Raw genomic sequence first — 18,373 nt, forward strand, 5'->3', positions numbered from 1 at the left:
GGCACAGAGGAAGAAAATCCAGGTCCTTTGCTACTCCATGGGTTCTGGCAGGATGCCCATCCCTCTACACCCCCATTACCCTCCTCTCCCCAGAATCCAAACTGACTCCAGACCCTGAGCCCCTGAGGAGACAGGGAGCCCAAGAGCCTGAAACTCATTTCTCAGTAGACTACATTATTTTCTCTCTTCAGAGGGGCCCTGCCCCACCCTCCCGCCACTACTCTTCAAGCAACAAAGCCAGTACCCAGTCCCCTCAAAAAACACACAGTGGCCAGAGATTATATATAAAATGTGTATTAGATTTCATATGCAGTGGGGACACCAGCCTCACAGAGGTTAAGAGTTCCAACCCTGTGCCAAGAGCAGTAAGCCACCCCAGTCAAGTACCAGCAATTCATCTAAGACAACACTGGATGGCTGCTGCCTCTGGACTGAGATTTTCTCCTCTTTGCTGGTGGGGGCTGGCTGGAATCAAGGGGGGACATGACGGGAGTCTCAGGTCCCTCGGGGGTGCCATTCTGTTTCCGGAAGGCAGCTCTCTTGGAAAGCTGTGCTGGCAACTGCTGCTTTACTTTCTTGGTCCCTCTGGTGCTTCTAAGGGACTGATCACAGTCCTCAGGCTTGAGTGTGTCCTGGGTCTTGGAAAGGGATAGCACAGGCACTTCTGTGTCCATGCCCTTAGGAGGGCCATTCAGCTTCCGGAAGGCAACCTTCTTGGAGGATAGCAGCGTAGCTGATTGTTGCTTTAGTTTCTTAGTCACCTTTGGTCCCCTGATCTCTTGAGCTGGCTGACTGCTGTCCTGGAGCTTGGAAGAAGCTTGGGACTTTGTGTCACAAGATACAGTGGACAATCCTGAGTCTGTCCCTTTGGAGATGCCATTCTGCTTCTGGAAAGAGGCCTTTTTGGGATGTTGCCGTTTCTGCAACTGCTGCTTTGCTTTCATAGCCACTCTGGCCTTCTTGGCAGGCTGGCTGCTGCCCTCAGGTTTGGGGGTCACCTGGCCCTTCACCTCAGGCAAGTCTAGGCTTGTAGGGGTGGAAGCTGCAGAATTTCCTAAGTTAAAATGAAACATGTGGTTTAAGAAAATGGGCCTCACCACTGGTTCCTGATCATTACTAGAGGAAGTTAGTACCAGTATCAAGATAAGGAAACTGCCTACTAATGGCCAAATATGCCACGTAGTTGGCGTAAGAGTACACTATCTTGGGATCCCTGGGTGGCTCAGCGGTTTAGAGCCTGCCTTCGGCCCAGGGCCTGATCCTGGAGACCTGGGATCGAGTCCCATGTCGGGCTCCCTGCATGGAGCCTGCTTCTCCCTCTGCCTGTGTCTCTCATGAATGAATAAATAACATCTTAAAAAAAAAAAAAAGTACTCTATCTAGATCCGTATTACTTAATATTACCTGGCCTTTATTCAAGTCACATCTGAATCTTGTATTAGAGAAAGGGATCAAAAAAATAAATAAAAAGGAAGAGATTATCCATCCTTGGGCAAAAAGGTTTTCAGAGGAAGCTGTGCCCCCTTCAGGACAGGTCACATGACACTCTTGAGGAGGAGGTGAACCTTGAATAAACTGAGGCACTGGGCTTTTTCTTTTTTAATCAAAGACCAGTCTGATGGTGTTTTTTGTTTATGCAGATTTTGATGAGATGCAAGAAAATAAGTCATACCCAGCAACTAGAAACAGGCTAGTAAGGCACAAATGAGAAATGACATTAAGTACTTTTTTAAGATTTTATTTATTCATTCATGAGAGACAGAGAAAGGCAGAGGCAGAGAGAGAAGCAGGCTCCATGCAGGGAGCCCGACGCAGGACTCGATCCTGGGACTCTAGGATCACACCCTGAGCCAAAGGCAGATGCTCAACTCCTGAGCCACCCAGGAGTCCCTAAATATGTACTTTTAAAGTTACAGCAAGGGCAGCCCCGGTGGCTCAGCGGTTTAGTGCCACCTTTGGCCCAGGGCGTGATCCTGGAGACCCGGGATCGAGTCCCACGTCAGGCTCCCTGCACAGAGCCTGCTTCTCCCTCTTCCTGTGCCTGTGCCTCTCTCTCTGTGTGTCTTTCATGATTAAACAAATAAAATTAAAACAAAAATAAAAATAAAGTTACAGCAAATTTTGCTAGTTCTTACGGTTCCCCTTAACGTTCAGATTTGACTTTTGTGAGGACCATTATTTATAAAGAAAAAAAATTGCAGTCATGCGACTCAATCTCAGGATCAAGAATTCAATTCATGTTGGGCGTAGAGATTACATAAATAAGTAAACTTAAAAAAGAAATCAACTCAGTCACAGTTTGTATTCAGAGAACTCACCTCTCCCTCTTCCAACTAAACCTAGGTTTAGGGACGCCTGGGTGGCTCATCGGTTGAATCTCTGTCTGCCTTTGGCTCAGGGCATGATCCCGGAGTTCCGGGATTGAGTCCCACATTGGGCTCCCTGCATGGAGCCTGCTTCTCCCTCTGCCTATGTCTCTGCCTCTCTTTCTGTGTCTCTCATGAATAAATAAAATCTTAAAAAAAAAAAAGACTAAACCTAGGCTTATATCCCAGCTGGCAGAACTCTGAAGCCTGTTCCAGAAAACCCCACCCTTCTCCGAGATCTAGGCCAGACTCAAGATGGTTGAGAAAAAGATCTGCAATTAGTGTGATGGGCTCAAAGAACCTCTAATAGTCCAGAGGAGTCTTGTGCCAACCCGGTGCTGACAATGCTGGACCTCTGCTGAGGTCTATTACCAGGAAGGCAACCCTTGGCCAAGAAGGAAAAGAAACCACAACTGTACTGGGAATGCATTTAGTGCCCAAAGACTGCAGCCACTTGGCAGGATCAAGGAAAAGGTTCCCAGTCGCACGAATTCTTTAACATATACTCAAATGGGGTCCAGGCTCTGGAACGATTCTGACTGGAATGAAAGAGGCAGAAATCCCTCCCTTCCCTGCAGTCATACACCTCCTAAAAGGTAGAAAGAGCAAAGGTGGTGAAGAAGGGCAGAAAGGGCAGAGTATGCTTACCTGTCTGGGACTGGGGGATAGAATTAGAGAATTTCTTGAACTTGGCAATAAAGAAACCATCCATATTGTGGGTATGAGGGTAGAAGCGGCGGGTAGAACGCAGGGTAGGGTGGAAGCGCCTTTCTCGAAAGCGAGTAAAACCCTCCTGGCCAAAGTCTAAACCTGTGGGCACCAACCGCACGTTCCTCTTTTTCAGGGCATAGTCTACCACCCACTCATTCTCTTCCACCTGGATACATCAAGGAGACAAGGAAGAGAGAAGGAAAAGTAGAGCTGGAGCTGAAGGGAGCTCTAAGGGGTCAACAGCCTCCTGGCCCTGTCCCCTGAGCTCCGCCACAACAGAGGCCTCACCATGATCGAACAGGTACAGTATACAAGGTAGCCTCCTGTCTTGGAGGTAGCATTGACGGAGTCAATAGCACTCAGGAGCAACTCCTTCTGAAGGTGAGCACAGCGCAAGATGTCCTTCTCATCCTATCCCAAGGAGAGACCGATAGAAGGGTGTCAAAATGTCACAAGCCAGCCTCAGGAAAAGAGGTGAGCCTCAACCTCCCATCCCAGCTTGCAAGGACTAGGCCAAGACTTCTCAGCCAGCCCCCACACTCACTCTTAGCCCCACCCCCCCAACACCTCACCTTGTTAGTCTTCACGGCTGGGTCTTTGGAGATGACCCCAGTACCACTACAAGGAGCATCCAAAAGTACTCGGTCAAAGCCCCCCACCACCTGGGGAAAAAGGATAGGTTAATTAGGTGTTTTTGGTGGTCCATATCACACCATTATTTTCCAGGGGCAAGTTTCAACACTGAAGTCAAGAAGGGGACAGGCAAACTAGAAGACACACAGAGGGGAGCCACACCTTGGGGAACTGGCGCCCATCGTAGTGGCTGATGATGGTGTTGGTGACTCCCAACCGGTGCAGATTACCCACGACACTCTTGAGCCGCTCAGCATTGGCATCGTTGGCAAGAATCACACCTGTGTTCTTCATCAGCTGGGCTGAAGGGAGAGAGGCATGGTGCTCACCAGCCAGCCACCCTCCAGCCCAAAAATCCATGTGAAGTGGTGAATTCTCACCACTTCAAGGCAACTTTACTGTGAATAGGCCTCCTCCCCATGGTCTACAGGACAGATCTAGACCTGCACCCTCTGATGAGTAAGACTGCCAGTGTGGTGTTTTTCAGTTACCAAGCATCTTTTTGGTCCTCCAGACTAACTTACTTAAATGATAATAGCTTAATAAAATGACTATAACTAGCTATATGCTGAACACTTTGCTAAGGACTTCTAAAACATAACTCAACCCCGACAATTCAAGTATAATATAACTGCCAAGCCAAGCACGGTTGCCCCATTTCACACAGTAAGACAAGACCAGAGGCTTGTCCGTGGTCATATGGGTACTTAGTGGTACAAAGGGCTGGAACCCAGGCCAAATCCAGAGTCTGTACTCTTCACTTTTCTGCTAGTTGCTTGTGCACTGTTTTCTTGAGCACCAAAGAGTCAACGACCTCATTTACTTAGAAAAGCAGAGCCAGATGGCTGCCTTTCTCATACCTATGTAGCTAGTCTTTCCTCCAGGGGCACAACACATGTCCAAGATCCGTTCGTGTTCTTGGGGTGCCAAGGCCATGACCGGCAACATACTGGAGGCTCCCTGAAGCATATAGTACCCAGCCAGGTACTCGGGGGTAGCACCTGTGGAGGAGGACCAGTCAGTGACATGCTGGGACATGGGCAGGGGCAAAGGGGCTATCGGGCAGGGGATACTTACCAATGGGCACAGAAGAATCATATACCACTAGTCCAGTCTTTGACCACTTGCCCAGAGGATCCAGGTTAACTCCACGGTTAATTAGCGCCTGAAAATAAGAAAGATAAAGATCTTATAACCTCGTAGGCTACCGTATCCAGAAAACAGGTGGAAATATAAAAATACTGTTCTACTGAGTTACAACAAAATCATCATAGAATCTTTGACTGCAGCCTCTCCTATATCACCCCATGACGTCCTTTCCCTTAGCCTTAGGCTCTAACTCAAGGCCTGAACTCTATCTGAATGGAGCAGACTGCCAGCTCCTGTCCTTTGGTTTCATGGAACTGAACTCTGATGTTCCAGTAGGCTCAGTCCCCCTTACCACTATAAAATATAACGTCACCGGCTATATCACATTAAAGATAAGGATCAGGTAGGTTACATTCACACCAGGAAGACTACACACAGGGTTCTGCCAGTGACCATAGAACACCAGTATTTAACATAGGACCCCTGAACCCTCTAAAACGGTGAGTTTAAAATACTGTTTGTGCATGTGTGGGGGCAAGAATCAGTTTCACCAGCCCCTCAATGATCTAAAAAGCAGGTAACTTCCATTTTGTTCTGAGGCAGCAGAACTTTAATCCTGATGCAGCATCTCAACCCTTTCACAGGGAGCACAAGCTAAAGGGACAAGTTCCCACTTCAGAGTTCCCGGGCCCCAAGCCAGTCAGATAAATCCAGTATGACACTAGGCCTACCTGAGTTTGCCTTTGGATCATGCCTGACCAAGAAATGCTTAGGTACTAACAGCCCACTCCTCAACCCCCATCTAAGTCAGTTAGGGGAGTCTCTGCGGTTAGAAGTCAACACCCCCCTGAGATAACAAAACAAAAATCTCAAATCCATCCCTTACCTGAGCGAGGTCTCGACGTCGGGTTTTCAAGGTATTGGTCCTGAGGGTGATGGGCCGAGGCACCTCATTAGCTTCTAAGAACTCCAGCAGCTGGGAAAGCAAAATGGCAGGGAGCAAGTCAGGCTGGCCAAGGAGCTTAGCTGGAAGAGGAAAGACGAAGGAGGCTGCCTTCCTCACACATGGTAAGATTGAGAGGGTGAGAAAAGAAAAGAAGGGGCATTAGATTAGCACTTCAGTACCTCAGACAGAGGAAAAAGGTCCATAAGCTTGCCAAGTAGGAAGTCTCCATAGGAGTAATAAGTGGCCAGATCCTTCTGAAGCCGGTGCAGATACTCAGAACGAGACCGACCTTCCTCCCGCTGAGTCCCAAAATCACGCAGCACTCCCACTATATCCTGGATGCGCTTGTGAATCCGTTGCAAGTCTGGAGCCTGGGCATGTGGATGTGTTAAGGAACTGTACTGTTTCATGATGTCCAGAGCCTGGAAATCCCCTCTCACAAGCACCTTTCCCCTACCCCTCACCCAGCACTGGAAGGATATCCTGCTCCATCTCCCCAGGAAGGGGCAGCACAAAGGACTCCTCCTCATCCACATTGATCTGAAGGCCCCCCTCTGTCTCATCATCCTTTTGGGGGCATGACTGAAGGGACCCTTTCTCCTCTTCCTCCTCAGTCTCCTCCTCACTCCACTGGCCCCTAGAAACAGGTTCAGAAACAAGGATTCACAGAATAAAATAGACACCAGCTCCTCCCTCAATTCTTTCACCCCAGCTGTTGCCTGGTCTCCATCTTAAGAGTTTCTAAAACTTACCCAGCCACAGCCTCCTGAACCTTTTGCTTCTGAGCAGCCCTCTCAATGGGCAGCAGCTGAAAAAAGAGACAAGGGGCTAGTAATGCAAAGCCTACCCTCCTACCCTCCCAGGTAGTATTTTATCTCTGTATTTTATCATTTCCTAAACGCAAAAGTACCCTCTCAGAAGCATGGAACCTAAAGAAGTGAAATGTGAGATTGGTACAGTATTTTTTTTTTTTAAGATTTATTTATTTATGATAGACACAGAGAGAGAGAGAGAGAGAGAGAGAGAGAGAGAGAGAGAGGCAGAGACACAGGAGGAGGAAGAAGCAGGCCCCATGCCAGGAGCCCAACGCGGGACTCGATCCCGGCGCAGGACTCAATCCCAGGACTCCAGGATCGCGCCCTGGGCCAAAGGCAGGCGCCAAACCGCTGAGCCACCCAGGGATCCCCAGATTGGTACAATATTGACCATTTCTGCAACTAAGTAACGGATCAAGGGGTTTCACCAAAACTGTTCAACTTTTGTGTGTAGTTCCCTTCTCCTTAAAAAGCTCAGAACCTGGGGCATGCCTGTGTGGCTCAGTTGGTTGAGCAGCTGACTCCTGATTTCAGCTCATGTCAATGATCTCAAGGTAGTTAAGACTGAGCCCCACTCAGGAGTCTGATTCTCTCCCTCAGCCTCTCTCCCTGCTCCCACACATGCATGTGCTCTGTCTCTCAAATGAATAAATTTTTTAAAAAGCTTTTATTTATTCATTTGAGAGAAAAAAAAAAAACACATGCGCATAAGCAGTGGGGAGGAAGAAGCAGACTCCCCATTGAGCAGGGAGCCTGACGAGGGACTCGATTCCAAGATCCCAGGATCGTGACCTGAGCCAAAGGCAAAACTTAGCTGACTGAGCCACCCAGTGCATCTTCAAATTTGTTTCCTGCCCTTTCTCAGTCACAGATCACCAGCACTTTCATAGACATAATAGCCAAATGTTAACTTATTAGTTAGTTATAAGCTTCTTTATACTCTAACTTAGCGTATAAAGAAATTAAAATTTACTTAAGCATATTGGGTATTTTGGCAGCTTCCAGAGTTTGGAGCATTATAGTCCACAGGGTGCCTGCAAATCTCCTGATAGTAACTCTGTAGAGAAAAGGCAGTCTAGGAAAAAGGTGCAAATGTGAACTTTGTTTTCATCAAAAAAAAAAAACAAAAAAAAAACAAAAAACAACCTTGTATCACCTGAGTTTTCCTAACATATTCATATACTAACTATAATAATACATAAAGAACTCCTCCCTTTTTAAAAGTAATCCCTATACCCAACATGGGGCTTAAACCTACACTCCCAAGACCAAGAGTCCCATGCTCTACTGACTGGCCAGCCAGGCAATCCTACATAAATAACTTCTTACACCCCAGTCAATAAATCTGTCCATACTCTGGATCCTCCTCTGAAACAGAATTACTAGGTCAAAAGGAAGAAACTCTCCAAGGTTCTCAGACACCAAATGCTTCACTAAAAAACTATGTACGCTCTCTAGTCCCCTCAGTGGGGCAAGTATCCACCTGACCAGGTCCTCACCAGCACTGAGGAGTCTCGTATTTCAAAATGATCAATCCTACGGCTTTTCTACACTTTTGTGTGCATTGAGCAAACACAGATGACAGGAAAACAATGATGGAATGCTAAAACCCCTTTTCTCTACTCAGCTCATCCTTGTCACTGAGTCTCAAGGACCTGGAAAGACTAAAAGGCAAGGATCCCTTCCTCAACACCCAGAGAACTAAAGCTCACCTCTCCATCTTCATCCTCGCCCTCTGAGTCGGAGTCGGCGCCATAGTCATCTATCATATCAGCATCACTGTCCTCAGAGCCCCAGAGGTCCCCCTGGTTCAGCACACCATCCTCTTCAGAGTCTTCCTCCTCCACCTCTTCCTCCTCACTGCTATGGGTCAGTGCTGGACGCTTCTTGCCTTGAGTACCGTGATGCAAGGGCTGGGCTCCCTTCTTACCAGGTGTCTGGACAGCTCCTCCAGAGATTCCTAAGGGTTTGAGGAATTATGGACTGACGGCAGCCACACACTGATGGAACCTACACTTTCTATTCCTAAAGATGTCCTGTTTCTTTCTCTCCAGAAATGCCCAGCAAGGCCTTTCCTACCCAGAATCCAGCGGACTCGTCATAGAGCACACAGCTCCTATACTCACTGACCTTTGGGTAGTTTTCCAGGCAATGGTTTGGCCCCAGGGAACTTATGCATCGCAAGGGATTCAGCAGAGCCCAATCTCCTCTTGGCTGCCCTGAAAAGAAGTGAGGAAATGGAACATACCTCTAGGCTCTGCCACTGAAATGTGACAGTCCCCAAACAGCCCTTTCCACATGTGATCATGGGACTAAAGATAGGCAGTACCAATTTAATCCAGGTAAACCTGCACAACCACACTCACCTCTTCCGAGCACGACTAGATAGCCTCTTAGAATTTTCATCACCAGCTGTATTTTTTTAAAAAAAAGAGAGAAGCAGAACAATAGGTTACAGAGAAAATGAAAAAGAACATTAGAAGAGAGGGGTGCCTGGGTGGCTCAGTGGTTAAGCGTCTGCCTTCGACTCAGCATGATTCCGGAATGCCAGGATGGAGTCCCACATCAGGCTCCCCGAACATAGCCTGCTTCTCCTCTGCCTGTGTTTCTGCCTCTCTCTGTGTCTCTCGTGAATAAATAAACATATCTTTTAAAAAAAATTAGAAGTGAAAATAAATGTAGAGAAAGAATACACTAATTAGGGGCATCTGGATGGCTCGGTCCGCTGAGCTTCTGCCTGTGGCTCAGATCATGATCTCAGATCTCAGGGTCCTGGAATTGAGCCCTGAGTTGGGCTCCCGGCTCAGCAAGGAGTCTGCTTTTCCCTCTTCCTCTGCTATTCCCCCTGCTTGTGCTCTCTCACTCTGTCAAATAAATAAATAAAATCTTACAAAAAAAAATATATACACTAATGAAAGGGTGTAGATTCTAATTCGCTCCACAGAGCTTTACAAGGAGCTGGATGAGAGATGTAAAGGAGATGATCTGTATGTGGTTGTTCATCAATCAAATCCAAACTGGGTCTCCCTCCAGACTTCTGATTTCAGTAAATAGTATTACCATCATTCTGGTAACAAGAGAGATTCAAAATTAATCTTTACTCTCTGGCCTTGGACCTGGTTTGCTGCAACATGGCTAAACCCCCCAAGAAGGTCTGAATTGGGGATGGGATGATAAATATGGAGTAGCCTGTGGTGCCTGGACCTATACCACCACTTCTGCTGTGGCAGTCAACTCTGCCATCAGAAGACTGAAGGAACTGAGGGACCAGCAGAAGCTCCACCATCTGAAACACTGCTGGTCTATAACAAATGGATTTATTTTTTTATTTTTTTTTTTTTATTTTTTTTTTTTTTTATTTATATATGATAGTCACACACACACAGAGAGAGAGGCAGAGACACAGGCGGAGGGAGAAGCAGGCTCCATGCACGGGGAGCCCGACGTGGGACTCGATCCCGGGTCTCCAGGATCGCGCCCTGGGCCAAAGGCAGGCGCCAAACCGCTGCGCCACCCAGGGATCCCAACAAATGGATTTATGTGACAAACAAAATTGTCTTCTCTTCTGTTTTTTTTTTTTCTTTTTTTAGGATTTTATTTATTTACTCAGAGACAGAGAGAGAGAGGCAGAGACACAGGCAGAGGGAGAAGCTGGCTCCACGCAGGGAGCCCGATGCGGGACCCGATCCCGGGACTCCGGGACCATACCCGGGACCGAAGGCAGACGCTAAACCACTGAGCCACCCAGGGATCCCCTCTTCTGCTTTCTTTTATTCTCAATTTAATCAGTGACCAGCCACAGATTTTACCTTAGTAACTAGTTTTCCATACATTCTCCAAAAAATAAAAGGCTTAAATGCCAGCCCTGTCATTTGCAAATGCCCAAGCTGCTTAAACTCTCAACATTCATTTCCTTCAGAATGTCTCTGAACATTGAGGTGACATAACATGTCCAACATAAATGCCCAAGCTGCTTAAACTCTCAACATTCATTTCCTTCAGAATGTCTCTGAACAGTTGAGGTGACATAACATGTCCAACAGATTCAGTATAGTGGCTAACACTTTTGAAAGATTTCAGAGGGGGAGAGAGTGTGCATGAACAGGGGGAGGGGAAGAGAGAAAGAATCCTCAAGCAGACTCCCCGCTGAGCAAGGAGCCTGATGCAGGGCTTGATCCCACAACCCTGAGATCATGACCTGAGTGGACATCAAGAGTCTGATGTTTAGGGCAGCCCGGATGGCTCAGCAGTTTAGCGCCGCCTTCAGTCCAGGGCCTGATCCTGGAGTCCCTGGATCGCGTCCCACATCGAGCTCCCTGCATGGAGCCTGCTTCTCCCTCTGTCTGTGTCTCTGCCTCTCTCTCTGTGTGTCTCTCATGAATAAATAAATAAATAAATCTTAAAAAAAAAAAAAAAAAAAAAGAGTCTGATGTTTAACCAACTGAGCCACCCGGGTGTCCCAGTGCTAGCACTTTCTAGTATCTCAAAAACCTGCATCTTTTATCTAATGCCCAACACAAACTACCTGTCCACTCTTCTCTCATCCCCAGCCTTCCATGCCATAGGTTATTCACCATATGGGAATCACATCTGTGCCTTCCCATGCTCACCTCCTCCACAATGCAGTTGATGTGACTGGTCTGTTCCCTTCCCAAGTTCCACTTACTAAAACGTCAACCATTTTCCAAAACCCAGATTAAAATCTTTTTAAACTTGAAATGCGTAGGTCCTCTAATAACCTTACTCAGTATTAACCTAGTATTAACCTGTACCTCTCGTTGCATGGGTACTTGGGTCCCTGCTGCATCTTCCCTAGTTTCTAAGTGCTGATGACAATAAGTGTTTCATTCACACTTATTTTTATTTGAGAGCGAGCGAGAGAGGGTGGGGTGGGGTGGGTAAGGGGAGAGTGAACCTTAAGCAGACTCCCCACTGGGCAGGGAGCCTGCTGTGAGGCTCCATCTCACCACCCTGAGATCATGACCTGAGCCAAAATCAAGAGTGGGACGCTTAACGGACCAAGCCACCAGGTGCCTCCATTCATACTGGCTTTCTAAAAACTCATACAACAAACTCTGGTTTCTCTTCAAATGTATAAAGCTAGTAACTCATTCAAAGAAAATTCCCTTTGAACAGAAAATAAATACAGAGACGAGAAACGGAGGAGAATGTGATTCAGATGAAAGAACGGTGCAAAACCTAGAGGCCTGGGAGGAGAGGGGGGGCCCTAAGCCTTACCTGCAGGCAAGAATCTAGCGAGTTCGGTCTCAGCACCCTTCTGTTTCCGAGCCTTCCGGCCCGGTCCGCGCTTCTCCTTCTTCGTGGGGTCCAACTTGCGCCCCATAGTTCTGGAGAAAAGAAAAATGGGAGAGGAATAGAGTCGCGTGTGTTGGAAAGGGAAACGGAGACGGCAGACTCAGCGTATCAGAGTGGGACAGGGCACCCTGGAGCCTCGACTCAGCACCTCTCCCTCAACGGAGCCTCCCGGCCAGACCAGACCTCCATCCCCCGCTCGGCTCGGCTCGGCCCGGCCCGGCCCGGCCCGGCCCGGCCCTTAGGTCCCACGCCGTTTGTACGGCGTCCCCCTCGCAACGCCCCAGTCTGGATCAGCGCAGTCACCCTTCCCCGACTTCTCCCACACCCGCGCGAAGGCCGGGCTCACCTGAAAAGGTCCGGGGAAGCGGCGCGACACAACACGTGCACCCCGAGGTCACGGTTCCGACACCGCGCTCGGAGGAAGCGCTCCACGCAGGCGCACGGCGGCGCGCCGACCTCGCGGCCCGCCTCTTCCGGTCTCCTCCAGTCGCGCAGACCCGGAACGGACTGCAGCCCTGGGAACGCGCCTGGGCTGGCGGGGGGCCCGGGAGGAGGTTCGGAGGCGGACCGCTGCAGTCGCTCTCCGAGGCCGAGAAAGCGAGGACGGAACCGTCTTCCACTTCCCGCCCTTCCCGCCAAGTGTTGGCTTCTTGATTCACCGCAGATTTCAGCGGGAAGAACTGGTACCTCCGAGCCGCCCCCCCACCTCTCGAACCAGGACGCGGCGGCGGCCCTCGTGGCTCGCTCCACCCTCCATCTAGTCTCGGGATCACGGAATCCCATGCCACTCCCCTTCCAGCCCCTTTGACCGGGAAAGCCACCTCTTCGGCCCCACAGACCCCTGCTCAGCCCGTCGAGGAAGGTCTCTGCCTGGCTTCACACACCCAGAGGCTGAAGGCGGCCTCGTGGGTCCTCATTTCACACAAGTTGACAATACCCTTCAGCCTTCTTTCGAATATAAGCGCTAAGGCGGTGCGCTTAGCAGCTGTTACAAAGTTTTCCAAGCACTTTACTAGTTTTATCTCCCCACCTCTATGGGAAGAGATCTTTATTTTATGAGACATCTACAGCCCAGTAACTTTCTCAGCTCACAAAGCTATGGAACAGCAGCACAGGGTATGAACCCAGGTCTAGTTTTGTAGCTCATTTTCCAGGTGGTGGTCGGTCATCCTGGGTCCCGAGCACCTAAGGCACAACAAGCACACGGAACATGGCTCTTCTGTAGGATACCCGACACACTCACCCACCTTCACCTACACCCACACTGAACCAGAGCACTAAAATACAAGGAAATTTTTATTTTCAATTTTCATCAAGAAATTTGCTGTGGTTTTTATGCTTTTGGTTCTTTTCCTTTTTTTTTTTTTCCACTTTATTTCATTCTAGCTGCTCAGTGGCTGGAGCCGCTGGGTTCCTGGTATTAAAAAGATGCCAACAGAGGTAGCTGTGTCTCGCCCAGGGGCCCGGCCCACTCTGAATACCCCAAAAAAGGAGAAAAAACACAAAATAAACCAACAAAATAAAACCAAAAGGAGGAAGAAATTCAGATCATTTTCTTCAAGCCTGGCGGGAACCCACAACAGTTTGTGTGTAACAGGCGTTACAGTGGGGAGAAGCCAGGGCCCAGAAGAAGGCCAGCCCGCCAGCTCCCTGCAGATGGCGCCGGCGCTACTGCTGCATGTCTCTCCAGCAGGAAGGGCACCACTGCCCCTCACTCCCCCCTTCCCCAGTGCACTGGGGGCTGTTCCTTTACAACACGGAAGATGGGGCAGAAGGAAGGAGAGGGTCTCTCAGGCCCCCCGGGGAGAAGCTGGGCAAGGGAAAGTGAGGAAGGTCACTGCTCAGCGGTGGAGGTGGTATCATAGATCCGGATCTTCACTGCTGCTGGGCTACCTATAGGAAAAAAGCCAAAGGAGTCAGAATTCCAAACCACAGGATCTACCCAATCCCAAGGGAACTCCCTGGTAAGAGCCCCACCTGCCCAGTATATGAAACTCGGGACCGAGAGCAAAGTTACAAGTTCCAGTATGGCTCTGCTGAAACAGGTGGCCAGAAGACAGGGGTCTACCTGCTGTGGAGTAGGTTCAGGTGCTCGGTTTGCCAGGCGGCTGAGAATGTTACGCTCTGACATCTGTAGCCTCACAGCAACTGGGGGAATCCGGGCAATAGTGGCTGGGAGTCGAGTCACATCAGCTTTCATGTCACTCAGCAGTTCTTCTAACTGTTTCAGAACTGCACAAGGAAATACAGAAGGTGAGCTGTGGTCGTCAAGACTGAGAACCTTCTTACCCGGCCCCTCATTACTTCTCAGTGACCAAGCGAGTTATGTGCTGGAATGCTGGAGTACTATGCTCCAGTACTGGAGTACTGTTTCTCTGGAGTCACCTGACCAGCCTCCGCCACACTCAAATTCTTATTTCTCAGATTCCAGTTCCAACTGTCCATGATGCTATGCATCTTTACATTCTTGAACCCTCACTAACCTTGCTCCCTTACTGCTCTATTTTCTCCACTCCTTGAGAGATTTCTATTGTTTCCTTTTCTCACCATCTTTCCTCTCCACCTTTTGGAGCTCTCTTCCTTCCTGTTTATATCAGCCTTCTTTCCCTCATTTCACCCTCCACCCCTCTTCATGTTTAAACTTTTTTTTTCCAAAGATTTTATTTATTTATTCATGAGAGAAACAGACATAGGCAGAAGGAGAAGCAGGCTCCCTGTGGGAAGCCTGATGCAGGACTTGATCCCAGGATCACGACCTGCGCCCAAGGCAGACGCTCAACCACTGAACCACCCAGGTGCCCTGAATTTGACAGGATCTTAAATCACCAGAAGTTAACCTCTACAGTAAGCCAGTAACACCCTATTATTCTGCTTTGCTTTCTACCTCCAAGAACTTGAATATATTAAGAGCCAAAGAACTAGTGTCGTGGATTGCCCCTAAGATACTAGCTTTCCAAGGAAGAAGGCAAAGATCCCCAGCACATCCTAAGCACCCAGACAGAGGGGCTCTAAAAACGGTTTGGAAACCAGGAGTAACTATGTGTGAGGGAGAGATAGCAGAAGGAAGCTGAGTCAGCAGGAGGCAGGAGAGCCACTGGCTACCTTTGTGCAGGACCGCATTGGCTGGCTTGTTTCCTGCCATTGACTCCTTGGACAAGTGCTGGTGACTCTCCGCCAAACATTCCACCTCAGCAAAGCGCGTGTTTAGGGCCATGGAAGGGTGGGAGGGGTCTTCTGACATGTTCAGGTAAGCTGCCCGACGCAGCTGTTCCTCAATCACCAGGGCTTGTTCTAAGAGCTGGAGAAGGATAAAGAGCAGAGGGGAGTTGCACTGACGCTCGCTTTGCTTATTTCTGATGGGCCTTTCCCAATCTATAAAGAAACTTACAGATGGCTCCCCCACACCCAAGCCCTTCAACACTGTGTTTTTTTATCCCCATTTGGAAATCCATGTTTTTAAAACTCTTTGCCCTTTATGAATTCAGTTATACAAAAATGTTAAAATATCTAGAAAATAGAGCAGATAAAAAAACTAAGATCATAGTAATTGCACCTCCTACAGATACTTGTTAACGTGTTGAGGTTCCTAGCATCTGTATTTTTTATTTAACTGAGATCACTCTGTACACCTGTTTTCAAAGTTCCATAGTAAAACCTTCCTTTATTATAACTGCCCTTGATAAAAGATGATTTTTTAATGATTGCATGATAGTCTGTCCTATGGATATACCTACCACATCATGTTGTTTAAGTGGTTTTATGTTTTAAGAGTATTTGTTTCTTTTGTATCCGTTACTCCCATTCCTTTCTTTCCCAACAAGCAGTGCTTCTAATATACTTACCAAATGGCTTTGTGCAGGTATTCCTGAAAACTGAGTATTGTTTCATGTGTGCATTTCTAATTTACAGAATGTTGTTGTTCTGTACACATAAAAACCTTTTATTCCTTTCCCCACTTTAGATCTTTTTAAAATGTTCAATTTATGTTATTCTATCATATATATTTCATTCCTTCTAACTGTTGCTTAAAATGCTCCATGTGAATCCACGTTTTACCTATCTACACTCCCAGTCGATGTCCCAGGCAAGCATCTAGGTTATCTCCAGGCCCCACCACCAAAAATCATACTGCAATGAACACTTACACGTGTCACCTGATGGAGCTATGTAAAAGGTTCTTTGCAATATATTCCAAGAGACAGAATGTTGATTCAGAAGTTATAAGACTTAATTTGCTCAAGTATCCATCCACTGGTTCTTAAAGACAATAAAGCCATTAGGGGTCAGGAAATAGGACAGTATGAGAATAATGGGCTATTGTTTCTTCTACAAGATGTGTTCCAATGAGCAGAGTAATTCATCCCCAGACTGACCAAGCACCTACTTTCAATCTACATGCCCTGTTTCCTTCACCGACTGCCTCCTGTCCCAAACTATGACCCTTCCCCAGGATCATCAGCCCTTGGCTTGCTGTTCTTTTAAAGCACTCCCTTAAGTGATTTCTCCTCTCCCAGTTCAGCCAGCCCCTCCATACAAAGGATCTGATGCTTTTCGAACCTGCATTTCAAGCACTGAGTGTTCTGATCTCATTCATGTATGATCATTCTTTGATCCCACGTTTGGGGCGGGGGGATGGGTAGTGGGAGGATATTAGCACTTTTCTAAAACTGAACTTACTCTTTTCTACACACTGCTCCGTCTCCTCACTTCCCTGATGTGCCAATGATAATTTTTCTCAGTGACTCAGGCTCAAATTTTAGTTTTTAATCTCAAATCCGTTAAGTCAAGAGTCAGCAAACTATGGCCTATGGGCCAAATCTGGCCTGTCTGTTTTTGTATGGCCCAAGAGTGGTTTTTTACATTTTTAAATGGCTGGAAAAATAGTTTGTGGCACTTTATGAAAAAAACATGAAGTTCAAATTTTCATGTCAGTAAATAAAGTTTTATTGGAACTCATTCCCACTTGTTTATAACCTGTGGCTGCTTGCACACTATGACAGTATTTGCAACATGTGTATCCCTCAGAGCCAAAAATAGTTGTTATCAGGCCCTTTAAAAGGCTTACTGACTACAATAAATCAGTAAATCCTATCAATTATTTGGTATCTGATTTCCTTTATTTCATCCTTTTCTTTTCTTTTTTTTAAACATTTTATTTATTTATTCATGAGAGACACACAGAGAGGCAGAGACATAAGCAGAGAAGAAGCAGGCTCCATGCAGGAAGCCTGATGTGGGACTCAATCCCGGGACTCCGGATCACACCCTGAGCCAGACTGATGTTCAACTGCTGAGCCACCCAGGCATCCTGCCCTTTTCATTTTCTACAAAAAGCATCACAGCCCAGCCTTACACCTCCTGACTATATGACAGTTCTATAATCTTATGAATGTTCTATTTCCATTTCCCTTGGTTGTATTACAACTCTTCACAAACCTTCAATGGCTGCCCAACTCTTATCAGGTGCCAAAAACCCACCTACTAACCTCTACTTCTTCCCTTGCTCTCTGATCTACCTCCCACCATCACCCAACACAAGTGTTTTCTATAGCCCAACTGGGCTGTTTCCAAACTCTGTAAGCTCTGCTGCCTCTAGGCCTTTGCCCTACTTCATCCTGTTGATTCAAACAGCCTTCTGCTTCTCTCCAGCTATTTCTATGACATTAATCAAAATTTAATTCCAATGCCTTCTTCTCCATGAAGCCATTCAGGAGCTCTCTCTGGATTCCCCAAAATTCCCCCCTGGAGAACTTTCATACGGATCTCTCCCAATACATAGAGTGGCATTCATTTGATCACACATTTGCCTCTATCTTAAATTAAAAGCTCCTTGAAAACAGGCACCGTGCCTCATTTGTCTTTGTATCCTTGTGCTACTCACTGCTTGGCACATGATGTCTAATGGTTAGTGTACATTTCTTACTCCCCCAGTGATACTCAGCTTAAAACCCACGACTTATCCACTGGTACCCCATTTTGACAGTCTACACACAAGTTGCTCTCAACATACATTTGCTGAATTTCAGACTGAGACTCCTCTCAGTCCTGGGCTTACTAACCCTAGTGATTCTGAGAATGAAGCTCTACCTTCACATCTCCTCTTTGCATCCACCCCACACACCCCTTATCCACACAGGCTCTCTCAAACCTAGGGAAAAAAAGTACCACTAGCCCACTGACAGCCTTCCCTCTTCAGAGATCCAATTCAGTCCTACCTCTGCATCTTTCCTAACACTCTAACCTATACTGTTCCCCTGATATATCCATGTCATTTTTTAGTTTACATTTCTTTTATTTGTTTTTTTTAAGTAGGCTCCATGCCCAACATGGGGCTGAAACTCACAACAGTGAGATCAAGAGTCCTATGCTCTATTGACTGAGCCAGGCAGGTGCCCCTTCTTCTGTGTCATTTATTAGGCACAGTCATCTTAGGCCCTTAAAGAGCTAATCTTCAAGTCTGTCCTGTTGTGTTTTTTTAATTTACTTATTTTAAGGAA

At 47.3% G+C, this 18,373-nt stretch overlaps 2 protein-coding genes across 8 annotated transcripts in view; both read right to left on the reverse strand.

The window, feature by feature from the left end:
- Positions 1-278: 278 nt before the first annotated feature.
- On the reverse strand, positions 279-12,321 carry NOP2 (NOP2 nucleolar protein). The gene is made up of 16 exons (XM_055315618.1): positions 12,223-12,321; positions 11,799-11,908; positions 8,927-8,972; positions 8,691-8,779; positions 8,273-8,520; positions 6,498-6,553; positions 6,226-6,382; positions 5,925-6,122; positions 5,686-5,775; positions 4,788-4,875; positions 4,571-4,711; positions 3,873-4,012; positions 3,650-3,739; positions 3,366-3,488; positions 3,015-3,243; positions 279-1,054 (listed from the first exon to the last, which is right to left on the reverse strand). Exons 2-16 carry the CDS (start codon positions 11,902-11,904, stop codon positions 399-401), a joined length of 2,457 nt encoding a protein of 818 aa, XP_055171593.1. The 5' UTR covers positions 11,905-11,908; positions 12,223-12,321; the 3' UTR covers positions 279-398.
- A 568-nt stretch (positions 12,322-12,889) lies between these two features.
- Positions 12,890-18,373, reverse strand: part of CHD4 (chromodomain helicase DNA binding protein 4) — a 29,315-nt gene continuing 23,831 nt past the window's right edge. For 4 of the 7 annotated variants that reach the window (XM_055315351.1, XM_055315353.1, XM_055315350.1 and 1 more), the window contains exons 38-40: positions 14,976-15,174; positions 13,945-14,108; positions 12,890-13,769 (exon numbers count right to left, since the gene is read on the reverse strand). In XM_055315351.1, coding sequence (XP_055171326.1) covers positions 13,752-13,769; positions 13,945-14,108; positions 14,976-15,174 — 381 coding nt within the window. In that variant the 3' untranslated portion in view covers positions 12,890-13,751. The remainder of the gene's footprint in view (positions 13,770-13,944; positions 14,109-14,975; positions 15,175-18,373) is intronic. The other 3 variants (XM_055315347.1, XM_055315352.1, XM_055315349.1) reach the window with 1 other exon arrangement.

This window comes from Nyctereutes procyonoides, unplaced genomic scaffold (genome assembly GCF_905146905.1).
Source record: "Nyctereutes procyonoides isolate TBG_1078 unplaced genomic scaffold, NYPRO_anot_genome, whole genome shotgun sequence".
In the NCBI taxonomy this organism is placed as follows: domain Eukaryota; kingdom Metazoa; phylum Chordata; class Mammalia; order Carnivora; family Canidae; genus Nyctereutes; species Nyctereutes procyonoides.